At 41.0% G+C, this 15,881-nt stretch overlaps 1 protein-coding gene across 8 annotated transcripts in view; it reads right to left on the reverse strand.

Moving 5' to 3' along the window:
- The window catches only part of ASB15 (ankyrin repeat and SOCS box containing 15), a 31,014-nt gene that overhangs the window by 7,012 nt on the left and 8,121 nt on the right, over positions 1-15,881 (reverse strand). For 2 of the 8 annotated variants that reach the window (XM_032304212.1, XM_032304220.1), the window contains exons 3-8: positions 11,322-11,430; positions 9,841-9,893; positions 9,619-9,750; positions 7,887-8,045; positions 3,243-3,488; positions 1,351-1,522 (exon numbers count right to left, since the gene is read on the reverse strand). In XM_032304212.1, coding sequence (XP_032160103.1) covers positions 1,351-1,522; positions 3,243-3,488; positions 7,887-8,045; positions 9,619-9,750; positions 9,841-9,893; positions 11,322-11,428 — 869 coding nt within the window. In that variant the 5' untranslated portion in view covers positions 11,429-11,430. Of the gene's footprint in view, positions 1-1,350; positions 1,523-3,242; positions 3,489-7,886; positions 8,046-9,618; positions 9,751-9,840; positions 9,894-11,321; positions 11,460-13,345; positions 13,411-13,473; positions 13,668-15,881 lie in introns of all 8 variants that reach the window. The other 6 variants (XM_032304218.1, XM_032304217.1, XM_032304215.1 and 3 more) reach the window with 6 other exon arrangements.

Below are 15,881 nucleotides of genomic sequence, written 5' to 3' on the forward strand. Positions count from 1 at the left end.
TTTAACAGAAGGGTAACAGGAAGTCCACAGAGGTGAAATGACTTGTCCAAGGTCACACAGTTGGATGGGCAGCAAGGACGAGAGCTTAGGCTTTTGAATTCTCATTCCTTACTTCTCTTTCACTGCTTCCTGAGTAGAGTGTGCTTCAGCAGTGGCCATGCACATCTTGCCAGCTTCCATATAACTTGCAATTGAATTATCAGCCACAAAAAAGAGTTTTCATTATTCTATCAATCTATATCAGTCCAATGGAGATAACTCACCACAGCCTCTGTTTCTAAGAACCTGTGATAAACAGTTGTGAATTTCACACTTGACAGAACTACTAGACACGCAGGAGAGCTACAGGCAAGGATAACTTGATCTCTTGTGCCTAATTCAGAGCTACCATGTGTGAATTTATGAACGCTGGGAGTAAATCCAGGTAAACTTTAACAACATGTCACTTAGCGTCAATTAGGTGACACTGGCCACTTAACTTGGCCAATGTGGCCACTGAAAGTAATAAAGCCTAATGATTTAAAAGTTTTTGAACTTCTAAAATATATTCAATTGCTTAAAAGCATCCTCTTATGGTAGGTATTTCAATATAGTGATTATAAACTTCTGTTGATGTGTTGATTATGGCACATGCTGTGATTTTAAAATCTATCTAAACTTTTTTTTTTAATTAAGAAATTTGAACTTAAAATGAAACTTTTCTACTCAAGGATATACTTGACATTGTATCATAATATCTGCTGGTATTAGTAAAAATTGGAGTAATACTGGTAATATGTCACAAAATCCTTTGCCCAAGGCAGAAGTTTCAGAAACTCTGTAGCCTTTTGTTAAACGCAATGGAAAAAGAACCAAAATGAAACAGAAAGGCATATTTGGTTGGCTTGTGCAGAGTGCTGAATTATAACTTACTTTCCTCCAGAAGAAACATTTTTTATTACAAAAATAGTGTAAGTTCAGGGCACCTGGGTGGCTCAGTGGGTTAAAGCCTCTACCTTCGGCTCAGGTCATGATCCCGGGGTCCTGGGATCAAGCCCTGCATCGGGCTCTCTGCTCAGCAGGGAGCTTGCTTCCATCTCTCTCTCTCTCTCTCTCTGCCTGCCTCTCTGCCTACTTGTGATCTCTGCCGGTCAAATAAATAAATAAAATCTTAAAAAAAAAGTTCAATGTGGAAATTTCATGAAGTACGGGAAAATAAAAAGAAAAGGAAAAGAATCAGACAGATATTTCCATTTGTCCTTTTCTTTTCAGATTTTGGGAAGTATTATATAGATAGACTTGAGATTCTACTGTATATACAAGCTTGTATTTTTCCAACTGAAAATGATCATCTTCGGATTTATTACTCACAGATAGTGGCCCTCGTAGGCAGCTCTGTGTATTGGAAGATGCCCCACTCTGTTGGGAACATTTCCACTTCCTCCATATTCCAGCAGGAGGGAAATGCAGTCGGGATTGCCCCCTCCTGCTGCCTCGAACAACACTGACGCGCCATCATCTGCCAGAGCAAAGACGTCACCACCTGGCAGTATAAACCACACGGCATGGTGAAAACTGGAGTTATCATGACATTGTCAAGACAGTGCCCTTAAAAATAAGATGTTGTTTTCCTTTCTGGCTAGGACTTAAAAGTATAGGATTAAGAACATCTGTGTTCTTGGTATTTTCAATAAACAATTATGTGTGCATGTTTTGTTTCATTAGAGAATCTTTGCATCTCAAAAATGTCTGAGAAATCAACAAGTCAGTTTACCTTGTAGACAAATGCTCCCAGGGAAAGGAAAGGGGTAGATAGCTTAATTAAAAGACAATGTTAACACTCTATTTTGTTTCAACAACTATCCTGTAGGTGCTGTGTGTTACCCAGTGGAAGGTCCTAAAATGAGTGAATAAGACTACCTGAAGCAGCTCAGGGGGGAAGTGAAACAAAATATCATCAAAGAACACAAGCTGCATGACATTCAAGTGACATCAGGACTAGGAGCCATGATGTAGAAGGAGGTCTGTGTTTGAATTCTGGCTCTACAGCTGACTGGGAGGGCCTGGGTTAGCTACTTCTATGAATATCTACCCCTTGTCTGTAAACTAGAGTGATGCTGTTTACTACATAGGGCCCAGATGACAATTCAATGTGGTTGCACAGTGCGGGGCTGCAAAAATGTTAGCCTTTTCTCCAGAGACAACCTTGAGGGAGCATATGGCCCCAGCCTTTATTTTCACTGGGGAAACCGAGGACTAGAAGTTTTACCAAGGCTAGGGTTGGACCGCAAGGAAGTGGTAGAAGCCAGTTTAAGAATTTGGTGTCTTAAAAAGAAAAAAAAAAAAAAAAAAAAAGGGTCTTTTAATTCTTGGTTCTGCCCTTGGAGGGCTCAAAGGAGGGCAACGTCACAGCCTGTTGGGAGAATCAAGAAAGGCTTTAGGGAGGAGGTGTTTCAAGAGACTGAGTTATATTGGAGAATATTCCAGATGAGGGGAAGGGCCTGGCGCAAGGCCAGACAGAGGGAATGTGGGTATATTCCGGAATCCTGCTGGTCTTGTGCAGATGGGGTACAGGACACATGTTGAGCATAGTGAGGGACAGACCCAGAAAAACAATTTGGGATGAAGCAGTGGGGCCCTGTGCATGACTCCCGAGAGTTTTCTGAGTGCACTGCTGTAGCTGTCCATCCCAGGGGACAACCGAGTGGCAACACGTCCGGTGGATTCTCTGACGGGGAGTCCGGAAATGGGCAGCATGGCAAGGAAAGGACTGCCCTGGTCCAGGGAAGATGCGGGGAGCCTGCCCAGTATGAAACCAACGGGGCTGTCACGGTACCAGCAGGAGGGAGAGACACCCTGGGACTCGGCAACTTACTGGATTTGGAAAGGAAGGCGATGGAGGGCGTAGAACTAAATCTAGGCACTCAGTCTTGGTTGAGAGCGATTATTATGTCAAAAGCGTGAAAGAAGAGGAACTCTGCTTTGGAGAAGCTAAGTGTGGGGTGCTGGCGAGCCATGTCTGTGAGGCTGGACCATCTCTAGAGAAAGCAGCCAGGGTGAGCACACAGACTGGTAAGTCGGGATGTAGAGGGTGTAACTGAGTCATGGAAGATGGGGCTTTCAAGGGGGCTGGGGGGGGTGCTGGGTACCAAAGCCTGCTGCCCAGGTACACCCAGGAGAGGAAGGGAGGCCAAGGAGGGATGAAGAGAAGGAAATCGAGAGACAGGAGAATCATTAAGAACGTGTGATTCCTTTTCCTGTACCTCTGTGGATGAGGTGTTCCAGCACATCGCAGTGACCATACTCGGCAGCAACACCCAGCGGCGTGATGCCAAATCCGTCTCTCAGGTGGACATTGCCTCCGTGGTTCAGCAGCAGAGCTATGATGTCTTTGCGGCCTTGTTTGGCTGCTTCGTGCATCGCCGACCATCGCTTGATGCAGGGCTGGTCAAGGCTGGAGTTGTGTTTCAGCAGAGTGAACACCATGTCGTAGGAACCCTTTTTCACAGCTGGAAGATGATTTTAAAAAAGAATATTAACAGTAGGCATATGTATCTGGATCCTTCAGATGGTATGAAACGAACTACAAAATTTAGTATGAAAACAGATATTCTCTATTCCCTTTTCTTCTACAGGAGGATACCGTAGTTTTCATTCCCTTCTAGTTCTCATACCCAGGATGATGTTGCCTTCTCTTTAAGACCCTGGCCTGAGGTGGGCTAAGAGTTTTGTGGAATATAGGGCACTTCCCTAAAATAAGTTGTTGTGTGTACTCTTTCTAGAATTTAGAGAATGAAAATAAACGAAATAAAAATAGCCTCCATTATTGGGTTGAATAAATTAAATAATGTATGGAAATGCTTAGTGTGTAGTAGGAGCTCAATAAATTACAACTGTTATTATTAATCTAATTTCATCACTTCTAGAATCCTGGTGCCACATGTGTAAATGTTTATTAAGTCCCCTTCCCCCCCACCCCCGAACGATTTTTGTTTCATTTTGATTTCCTCCACCAAACAAAGCATCGAGTATTAAATGAACTTCCCTTTCCCGTGATCTTAATGGGGCGTTAGCAATGAGAATGCTCTTGGGTTTTTTGGAGGGTAAGAGAGAGCAAGAGAGGGCAGGGGGAGACTCCTAAGCAGGTCCCGTGCCCAGAGCGAGCCCCCACCCCGGGGCTCAATCTCACGACCTTAGATGACAACCCGAGACGAAATCAAGAATCGGTGGCTTAACCCCCGGAGCTCCCTAGGCACCCCAGCAATGAGAATGTTAAGACTCTAGATACATCTGTTGGAAACAGGTGAAGTAGGTGACAGCCAATGTACTGCAGTGTAGGAGATCCACTAGACCCGACGTCCCTCTGCCGTTTCTGAGCAACTTACAGTTAAAAGCTCGCCCCTGCCCCCACTTCGAGTTATTAAGAGACTGTTCCAGTTTAGATACAAATAATTCTGGAAGATGTAATGTCTTTTTCTCTTATCAATAAGTAAAATCTTTTTAAAAGACGTATTTAGGATAGACAGGGCGCGCTTTCGCACGCATGCTCTCACGCAGACGCACGCACGCACGCACGCACGTGCACGAGTGAGGGGTAGGGGAGGGTCAGAGGGACAAACTTCATGCAGGCGCCGCGCGGATGCAGGGCTGATTCAGAGCTCCCGCGCAGGAACGTGAGATAAGCAATGACCTGAGCTGAATCCTAGGGTCAGGCGCTCCACCCACGGAGGCACCCAGGCGTCCCAGTAAGTAAAATGTTAGTAAGAAACAGAGAAGGACGAGGGCTACTCCCTGCGAATGGAGGTAAATACAGATTCATTCGTTCATTCATTCATTCGCTCGTTCGGCTCGTGCGCTCGGGCTGTAGGGAAGGTGTACTGTTGCCTTACACTGTGGACAGCGGGACAAAGTCAGACTTGGTTCTCACTCGTGGAATTTATAGTCCAGGGAAGAAGCCTGTTATGTCTTCTATGAAGAGAGACTCAAGAGTCCTGGTCTTTGCCAGGAAAAGCAGGAGGAGATGGGGGGCCACGTAGAACATCCTGGGGAGCAAGCGGGCAGAATCCAGAAAGCATCAAAGGCCAAGGCGAGGGAAAGAGCTCCCGCAGGAGGACGAAGACTAGCTCTGCCTACTTCATTCGGAGGCAGGCAAGCCGTCACTGTGGTGAGATTTCACGTTTTCCCCCGCTAAGTAGAGTCTGTTGACAAATGCCTTCCTCTGAATTGCCCACCTGCCCCTGGCAGCTCTAATTAGAGTGAATGATCTCATCCTAGTTGGTGTCATTGCAGAGAAAAACATCAATAAGTGAAATGAACTAAGACATATGTGTCCTCATTTATCTTCTTGCTCCTATTGCATTTTTGGTGGAAAAAAAAAAGCATTAGAATAATGAATCTCTTCCATCATAATCTATTTTCCTTTTGTTTGACTCAGAAAACATGTTGATGAGAGATATTAGTCTTTCATCATGAAAATAATATCACATATAGGCCACAACTTAAAATAATGTTAAAAATAAAAACTTACGTGCCATTTAAACTGTTTTGGAACTACGAATATATTTACTTCCTGTAGCAATAATAAGGCAAGTCACGGGGAATCCCTCCCAACCTAACCCGTGAAGACATTCTTAATCAATAAATGGCCGAAATAATGAAAACTAATAAGGCACACAATATTTGTGTAACGTAACTAAGTAAAATAAAACTTTAATAACTTACATAGCAAAAATAAATATATATCTACATATCTTCAAAAATAATGCTTAAGAAAACCAAACTTCAGTGGAAGAGTTAGGGAATTAGAGACTTTTGTTTACATTATAGGCACTTTTGAACACTTTATAGTTTGCTGGCACTTTTCCTTTTTATTCTAAATTTCTGTCACTTTCTTTCTTTCTCTGGTATATGTGTTTTGCTCATGTAATTGTCTTATTATCAGCACTGATTTATCTTGTGACTCATAAGACATACAAGTAGAGAAGAGACATTTTTCTGAGGTTTCTTGGTAAGGATTGCAGGTCGAAAGAGGAGATAGAGGAAAGAGGATGTGTATTGATTTGTGAGAAACAAAATGTCTGAAGAATATTACCTGCGCTGTAAATGGCATAAGGTTGTAGGACAGTTGAGGGCAGTGGAACTGAGATGTGCTCCCTGGTTCCCTGGGCTTCCTCCTTTCCCCCCGGGGCCCCAGTGGCCAGGACAATCCTGAACTGGAAAAAGGTGACACCAACTTTGGAGGGTGGGCAGAGAGGGAATCTGACTGCAAAATACCCTTAATAAGCATCAGATGATCACAATTAGATAGTTAGCACTCAGCAAGTAACTGTGTGACAACTCTAATACATCAAAGTACTACAAGGAAGGGCCAGATGGCTGATGGGGAAGAAGAGCCCTGGCGGGACCTAAAGTGATACTTGTTTGGCCATCTAAGGATATTCTATAATAAAGACAAAGAGGATGGCATAGGGCTAAGAAAAATAAAAATGACATCGCACAGAAAAATCCAAAATGGCATATTTTTCTCTTACCTCTCCTTTTATAAGTTAATGGACTGTAAATAGCAAATTTCAAAGTAGCCTATAGAATCAAGAAGAAAACTGGGAAGGTGTCATGGATGATCCATTTACCTTTAGAACCTAAAAATACTTGACACAGGCTCCACAAAGAAGGTCCGGGAGAAGGTAACCCAAAAAAATACGTGGAGACATAAGTAAACACCTTCAGAAAATTTCCTTCGTGAGATTTTTGTCTTCTCCTGATATTATCATTTAGCTTTAAAAAAAAAATACGATTTCCAGATGTTCTAATTCTATTTTGGCTCTGATAACTCAGTGACCAACTTCCTTTCCCACACTTCAGATATTGCTAGAGTAGAGAAAACACATGTACCACTTTGAAATGCATGTAAATGCTTAATGCTGTTATAAGCATTAAAGAAAAACAGAAGCAAATAAAGCAAAAAGAAATCAAACCAGTGATAATCATGACTTAGTTGTTCCTTAAGTGAATTGAGAATAGCAGGTAGAAAATAATTCTACATTTGCAATGTGAGATAGTATATAAACTCTGGAAAAGTGTGTGTGTGTGTGTTTTGCAGAAATCAAATATCTATAGATATCTATAGAACTATCTAGAGAAACAACAGCACATATGTGGATGTCATTGCAAATACCCCCTGTTATATGCCTTTAAACATAATACAGATCACATTAATAGTGGTGATACAACCATAGAAACTGCTCAGGATAAGAGTTCTGGTTTACTTCTAAGAAGCACAACTTTATTGTGACAAATTCCAAAGTCACAGGAAATGTTGTCTCTGGTCATTTGTAATTAAACTCATCTCACTTTTGCAAGCAGACATGCCAGTTTTTACTGGTCAAGAAAAATAGCAGGAAAACACCGACTGAGAAGAAACTGATAAATGTTACCTTGAGATTTACCATCATTCCTTGTGTCATAGGTGGAAACCCCACTGTAGGTGCCCAGGGTTGCATCTATGTGATTAGAATCTGCTGGTGCCTCACTGTTCGGATGTGAACCTGGTGTCTTTCTTTCGAACCCCTTCTCTTTCTTCTGGCTACTTACTGCACATGCAACCCTACCTACAAGTGGACCCTTCCTAGAGAATATTCTGCTAATACTGGCACTTCTGGCCTCACAAAGCTCCAAGGTTGGATCCCTCCTTGTTAGTTGGTGCTGAAGGATCTTTCACATTTGACCTCTTTGTAGGATTAAAAAACCAAAATCATAGGGGAGATGAGATGAGTGTTAGGGGAGGAGCTCAGGGAATAGAAGGAGATGAGGTCACCTAACTTCAATACATAGTGGTTTCCAATATATACTTATTAAATACTTCTTTGTCTCAAACTACAAAAGTTCTAGGGAAAAAAAAGGTCATTTACCGATCAGAAGGGGTGTCTCTCCTTTGTCATTTTTGGTGTTTGGCCACACTCCCTTCTCTAGTAAAGTTCTTACGTTTTCTACCAGACCAGCTTTGACTGCCAGTGTCAAGGGTGTTTCTCCATCCGAGGTCTTGAACTCCCAGAGTGTCTGGTAGGATGCTGAGATGTGAAAATATTGCATTGAGTTCAAAATCTTTGCTTAAAGGATATCACAGAGATAAGAATAATCCAGCATTACTTTGCATTGCACGAAGTCAAACAATGAAAAAGAAAGATAAAAAAGACATGATTTAAACTTTATCAAATGACAGTGTGTATAAATAGATGAGCATGGACTTGACAGCTAGAAAAACCAAAATCTGTGTTTCAGGGGATTGGTTTTCTTTTTAATGGATTGCAAGTTCTTATTTTTTGATAAATTGTAACATAACTCCTCAATCCTTTGTATTGTTATTGAAATTGCACCTGAAATTGGTTTTTCTCGAATGAAATCTGTGAATGGGGGAGTGAAAATGTATTTGAATACTGTCAGAATATGTTAGAAAATACCACACTTAGAGCATCTAGGTGGCTCAGTGAGTTAAGCCTCTGCCTTTGCCTCAGGTCATGATCTCAGGGTCCTGGGTCAAGCCCTGCATCGGGCTCCCTGCGCAGCACAGAGCCTGCTACCCGCCCCCCCCACCACCCCACTGCCCCTGCCTGCCTCTCTGCCTACTTGTGACCTCTCTCCCTCTGTCAAATAAATAAATAAAATCTTTTTTAAAAAAGAAAGAAAATAACCATGCTTAATATTAATACCATGTTAACATGCTTAACATTACCTTCTGTATCTATTTGTCTATCTGCTTAGCTATTTTTTGCTGGCTGGCTGGACAGTTAATTATCAAGTAGCTATGACTGTCTCTATCCTAGAGCATAGAATGAGGGAGCAACATTGAAGGTTATTGGAAGATAGGGCACTCACAAGACATTTTAAAAGTTGTCAAGGTGTGACAAATACTGTGCTACAACATGAGAATTATCAAAATTATTATTAATATTAACTCTGGGTCCATTTAACATGATATTTACTAATGTTTACATTAGGAAAAAAATAATGTAATATAAGCACAAAATATTGTAAATATACTTGTTGTATGATAATGATTTTTTGGAAATTGTTAGCTCAAGAGATACTTCCAGATGAAAAATTAAAAACTAACTCCCAAAAGCAAAAACTTTATATTCAAATCAATTAATTCATGATATATGTAAACTTCTATTACTTTTAGGTTATAACCACATCTTTAAGCCAACTTCTGTTACTTTCTTAGAAGGATGCAAAGGGTGAACCCTGAACCTCACAAAATGTGCTAATTCCTTTTTTTTTTTTTTTTTTTTTTTAGAGAGGGTGTGGATGCGGGAGTTAGGGGGACAGGGGGAGATGGAGAGAGGAATCTTAAGCAGGCTCCATGCCCAGTGCAGAGCCCGACATGGGGCTCAGTCTCACAACCTTGAGATCTTGACTTGAGCCAAAATCAAGAGTCCGAGACTTAACTGACCTAGCTATCCAGGCGTCCCATAAAATGTACTAATTTTTATACTCTGAGTATAAAACATAGATATTCTCTTTTTCATATTCCAAATAATCTTTTATTCTACTTTTTCTTTTTGCTTGTTATGTTTGTTGGGAACACTCAAAACGTCTACATTTTTGCTTCAGTTTGGTCAAAGGGATTTTATGTTCTCTTACCATCCAGAACAACTTCAAGTATTTGTTGAATGGGTTGAACCACAGCCTCGTGCAATGGAAACCATCCTTTTTCGTCAGCTTCATCCAATGCATATTTATATTTCACATATTCCTGGAGCTCAAGAATGTGACCTAGATTAAACACATGGGCTTGTAACACATCTCTGTCTCAACAAAGCAAAAGCTCCAACCTGTCCCATCGTAGACACTATACCCATTTACCTTGTTTTATGGCTTCCACAAGTTTTCTGTTTTGATCACTCAGTGGTACAGATCTACCAGAGAGAGAAAAATAAGCCATATTTATCGAAGAGGTGTTGTCAAAAAACCCAAACACTTAACTTATATTGAGTTTCTGTACATAATTTTAATAATCGAGATCTATAAGAAAGGTACACAACTAGTTTTATCTATTTAAAAAATGTAAGTGTCTAAGAATCACAGTATATTTATGACACACTAGACTTAGGCACATAAGTACAGATGACAGAATTCAAGAGTGTAACACCATCTCTGAAATTAGTTCTAAGCAATGAAAATGGAGTCAAGAATTGTAGTCTGAATCAGAAGAGTTGGGTTCAGGCTTCATGATTTTGTGACCCTGGGGAAGCCAGCTGGCCTCTCTGGGTGGTGATTTCTTCATCTCTAAAATGATGGGACTAAATAGAAAGGTCTCTAAATAGAAAGTTCTTAAAATTTTAAAAACCCTATGCTCAATAAAGCTTATTGCTTTGAACTTAATATGCTTAGTTGATCCACACTGATGTTAGAGCCTTTAATCAACTGATGTACAAGTGAAAACGGGCTGAGCATTTACTGAACAAACTCCTAGTTGTTGGCCTAATAGGTCGTGGTTTCAACCCTCATGGCAAATCTCGGGAGTGTGTGTTTATTCAAAGGAAACAAGGTATTTCATAACAAATTGATTCAACTCTATTAAACAGAAACATCTGCTGGCATTCTAGGGTTGTGAAAGCATTCGTAGGAACTCTGTTGGAGATGAGCAAAAAATTACAGACCCAATTTAAAGGTACTACGTCCATTTTTAAGAACCTCAAAAGCAATAGTTTTATGGCACAGAATCTATTCAAAAGCACTACTAAATTTCAGAATATAGGATTCTAAATACTACAATAGAATGCAAACTAACATTTGTTTTTGTTGGAAGTATAACGTGTGTTGTTCAGGACAGAAATCTACATTTTCCGTTTCAGACTCTGTAACTCCTGCTTGGAAGCCTGCTTCCCCCTCTCTGTCTATGCCTGTCTTTCTGCCTACTTATGATCTCTCTCTGTCTGTCAAATAAATAAATAAAATCTTAAAAAAATATTCAGAGCAGACCTCTGTATAGACTTATCTATATTTTATTTTTATAAGCCATACTTGCAGATTTGTTCAAATTACTTATTGTCCTTTTAGATTTTATATTAATTTAAAAAAAATAGGCAGTCTTATACAAACAAAGTCAACTAAGAATTTCCCATTTAGGTTATTTCCATCTTCCACAGAAGGTGAGGGTTTGTGGAAGATCGTATTGTTGAAACCTATGCCCAGTGGTCCTTGCAAAGCCACTGAATTTCCTGCCAGGAAAGAAGAGTAAGCATATTCCTAGAGGAAGACCCAGGAAGTGTCTTTCTTTTTATCTGACAACAAAATGAATGTCAAAAAGAAATTTTGTTGAGAAGAGTCAACTTGAATGTTACCTTTCAGAGTAAAACACAGACTTGCTGGCTTCAATGGCTTCTTGAATACTGAGCTGAATATCATAACTTGTAAGATGGTCTTCATCAAGGTCATCATTAGTATCCATGACTGGATAGAATTTTTGAAAGAAGCAGTTTCTTATTATCAGCAAATGACACAGAACAGTACATACAGTTAATGTGAACAGTGCACAATGAAAAACTAAAATGCATTCATCTTTCCCCATTTAGCAAACATCAAAGCAGTGAACTTTTTAATTCGTATTATATATGAAGCCCATCCTAACTTTTGAAAGCTTTGATTACCTGCCCTTTAAGTGTCTGCTTTTTCTAATTCGGGGCTTTTTTTTTTTTTTTTCCCATTAATGACTGTAGTTAGGCTTATAAGAACTCATTTTCCCATGCTTCTGACTTATACTAATTTCAGCCCACCAGTTTTGTGAATCACTGCTCTACAGAGCCCATTAGAAGTTTAAAACTCAAACCAGGAAGAAATAAGAGGGAGACAGGAATAGAGAACAGTGAGCCTTTCACATTCCTAACTTTCAATTCTGCATTTGCTGTGTTTGCTAATTTGCTAATTGATTCCTTTCCTCACGTTAGTAATGGTTTGCGTGGGCTGCTTTGACATGCAGTTACTCTGTTTGTGTTCAACATCTTCTAAGACTCTGCTCTTTGAGGGAAGGGCTCTACTTCACTCATCTTTGCACCCCTTACGACTCTAGAAGCTGTGTGGCCCAGAGAACTTCTCAATGAACATTTGTTGAATTAAAATAGAACAGAAAGTCACAAATGCAGTGGCTTAGCCTTGTGCTCAAGAAATTTAACAGAACAGAGAAGACATGAACGAAACATTAAACGGAAGGAATTGAGAACTGGGGTACATGGGAGGCTCATTCAGTTAAGTGTCCAACTCTTGATCTCAGCTCAGGTCTCAATTTTGGGGTCATGAGTTCTTAGGGTCATGAGTTCAAGCCCCACGTTGAGCTCTATGTCTAGTGTGGAGCCTACTTAAAAAAAAAAAAAGGGCACTTTGAATTTCAAGCAGTGTTCTTGCTGAGAAACTACTGTCTAGTTTCATGTATGAAGTGAGCAAGTTTCAAAATTCCAGAACTTTAAAATATAAGAGAGGATTAATGTGATTTAAAAAAAACCAACAAACAACTATAAGCACTTGGAGAATCTCCTTATTGACTGGGTCTGTTGGGTGAGGTAGACCACATAGTTCTTCCAGTGCTCAGGGAAATCCACCTCTGTGGACTTGTGCTGGCCATGGAAAGATCCTGACACATTGGCAAAGGCACATCCTTAATGCAGTTAGGGATGCTGTATCTGCTACTATAGGGCTAAGTGTGGTAAAGACCAACTTTATTTTTTTATTTTTTTTTTAAAGATTTTATTTATTCATTTGACACAGAGAGATCACAAGTAGGCAGAGAGGCAGGCAGAGAGAGAGAGAGGAGGAAGCAGGCTCCCCACGGAGCAGAGAACCCGATGCGGGACTCGATCCCAGGACCCTGAGATCATGACCTGAGCCGAAGGCAGCGGCTTAACCCACTGAGCCACCCAGGCGCCCAAGACCAACTTTATTAAGAGAGGTTTTGTTGTGGAACCTGCCAGCAGGTAAATTAACCTGGAAAACAATAAGCAGAATAAAAATGAGATTGTGCTTTCCAAGAAGAGCCAAAAACCGAAGTGGCTCCTGGGCTGATTTACATAATTTATTGATGGCTCTTTCAGCTCTCTAAAGCACTCACTTATTTCAACAGAGCCAACAGAAATAGTGGTGCAGGCTGTGCACTACACATGTGTTCTTGGCCGAGGAAATCCAGCCAAATCTCTCCTTAACAAGTTGTACAATCTGGTAGAGTGCTACACATGCCCCAAGGAAGCAACATCTTCTCATTTGCACCCAAGTGCTATGGTCTGTGCAATTCCTGAACTGACTTGAGCATTTTTCAACAAAACAAAGTTAAAAGATGTCTAATTGTTTAGTGTTTTGGGTAACAAATGAGGAGAGATACCTTTTAGCAGCTAGTCTTCCAATCTTATCCCAAGGTGGCAGGGTTTTAGTCTTCGGTTGCTCTCCCTCAGAAAAGAGAAGAATACTGTGGCAGTGATGTTCATGATGCTTCTCGATCTGAACCCTCACCTGGTTATTGTTTGGTCCCATTTTTTGTTTTCTGGCTGGTCTGACAGGGAAAGTTGTAAGGTCTGATGGTCTCAAAGCATCGTTTGAACAATTGAAGTAAGGACCATCTTAACTCCATCCCCAGAGGAGACCAACCCTTCTAGAGAGTCTCCATTTCTTCCCCTGCATAGCTCTGTCCATTAGCATCCACTTTTCTGAAGAAAAACACAAAAACGTAGACTATTTCTCATTGGCTTATGTCTTCCAAATATCAAATTAAAGGAGTGTCTACTATTGGATCAGTTGCTCTCTCTTATTTAGAAAGGAAATTTATGGGGCGCCTGGGTGGCTAAGTCATTAAGCATCTGCCTTCGGCTCAGGTCATGATCCCAGGGTCCTGAGACTGAGCCCCACATTGGGCTCTCTGCTCAGCGGAGCCTGCTTCTCCTCTCCCACTCCCCCTGGTTGTGTTCCCTCCCTCATTGTCTCCCTCTCTGTCAAATAAGTAAATCTTAGAAAGGAAATTTAGTAAGTGTAGAAATCAAAATAATCCTGTAACTAGGTTTAATGATCCATATGATTGTTTTTGATTAATTGTACTTTATGAGCCAAAGTGTATGACCTCTTTGAAATTTTACATAGTGGTGTGTCTTTCCAAGGAGAAAAAAACAAAAACAGTTTTCTGTGGGCAATTTTCAAAACACAGTTGATATTTGCTTTACTGCCTCTCATTGTTCAAGTTTAGCTAAGCTCAAATTTTAAGGACAGTTCTACACATGCTAATAGCCAGGGTGACTGAACTGTGGACAGCCTGCACATGAATTTGATGGCATTGTTTTGATTGTATTTTCATTGTTCTGTACCAGTGCCCTCCTATCATCTTGGAACAGGAAAGTGAGAATAGTGGTAATGTTGGGGGACTGCCCCCAACAGGGGGCAGACTGAGGAAAGCGCATTTCATCACACCGTAAGATCTCAGTCTACTCAAAAAGCCAACATGTGTCCTAAGGGTCTTATTCACCAAATAGATTCAAGTAGTAGTTTGTTTTTATTAATTGTTCATTGGTTTATTTCCTATATCCCAGCCCCCCCAGAATATAAATCAATAAGAGCAGAGAATTAGTCTGTATCTCCAGTGCCTAGAGAAGCGCCATCTCAAGGTCCATGGTCCCTAAATGTGTGTTGAATGAATGAGTGAATGAATGAATGAATGAATGAATGAGGTAATGAAAAACCCACTAACATAAGCAGGGGCCCTGCTTTATTCATACGACTGACTGTGGTACTGAGGTATGGAGCCTTTCTTCCAATGAAACAGGTATGGTGGCCCACTCTGCTTGGCTTCCTTTTTCTCATTTCTGTGCTCCCATATCTTATCCCTCTACCTTCACCAGCCCCTCCAGACCTTCCACACTCAGGACCCACACAGCTTCAGGCCTGGGTCAAGAAGTTCCTCCTGTGGAGGCCTTGCTACAATGTTCCAGTTCCCTGCTTGGCCTTCCTTATCTGGGAACATCTCTTCTATGATATTTTTCCATTATCTGAATTTACACTTCTTTTGTATTTGCCCGGCCAGTTCCTCACACATTTGTGTTTTGTGTTCTCACTTAGATGATTAGTTTCCCGAAGGAAGTATCCTACTTTCTTTTTCTTTTCTGTCTTTCTCTATACTTTCACCACTAGTCAACTGGGAGCAAGTGGCTGTTCTCAGGAGAAAGAAGCTGTTGACTCCTTACTTGCAGACAAGCCCCAAGTCCTTCAGACAGCACAATTAGATCATGAAGTTTAGCCTGTGGCAGGCATTTCCTCCTGCCTTTCTCGCTGGTATCACTGTGGTGATAGGGGGATTGCATGGCCCTGGGATTAGTAATGGGATCCAGAGCCTTTTTACCTATTTATTTATTTTTTTTTTAAAGATTTTATTTATTTATTTGAGAGAGAGACAGTGAGAAAGAGCATGAGTGAGGAGAAGGTCAGAGGGAGAAGCAGACTCCCCATGGAGCTGGGAGCCTGATGTGGGACTCGATCCCAGGACTCGGGGATCATGACCTGAGCCGAAGTCAGTCGTCCAACCAACTGAGCCACCCAGGCGTCCCCCTTTTTACCTATTTAAATCATCAGCTCAGCTCTAACCCTCCTTGAAATTTGGACTTCCAGTACCATAGGCTCCTTAGAGAACTGAGTTGATCTGTGGAAAGTTTTGTTTCTGGTTTTTTAGATGTCATTTTAACTACAACCCAGTAGAAAGTTATCTAAGACTTTTAACTCTTTTGTATCCCTAACAACAGCCAGATAGAAATAGTGAGGAAACTCTTAGCAGGTGAAACACCCCTACCTAACACAAGCTTTCTCCAACTTTTCACTCAAAGCTTGGGATGAAATGAAGATCTGTGTGCAGGGCCATTAAAGCGTCAGACAGACAATCAAAG

This window comes from Mustela erminea, chromosome 11, assembly GCF_009829155.1.
Source record: "Mustela erminea isolate mMusErm1 chromosome 11, mMusErm1.Pri, whole genome shotgun sequence".
NCBI classification, from domain to species: Eukaryota; Metazoa; Chordata; class Mammalia; order Carnivora; family Mustelidae; genus Mustela; species Mustela erminea.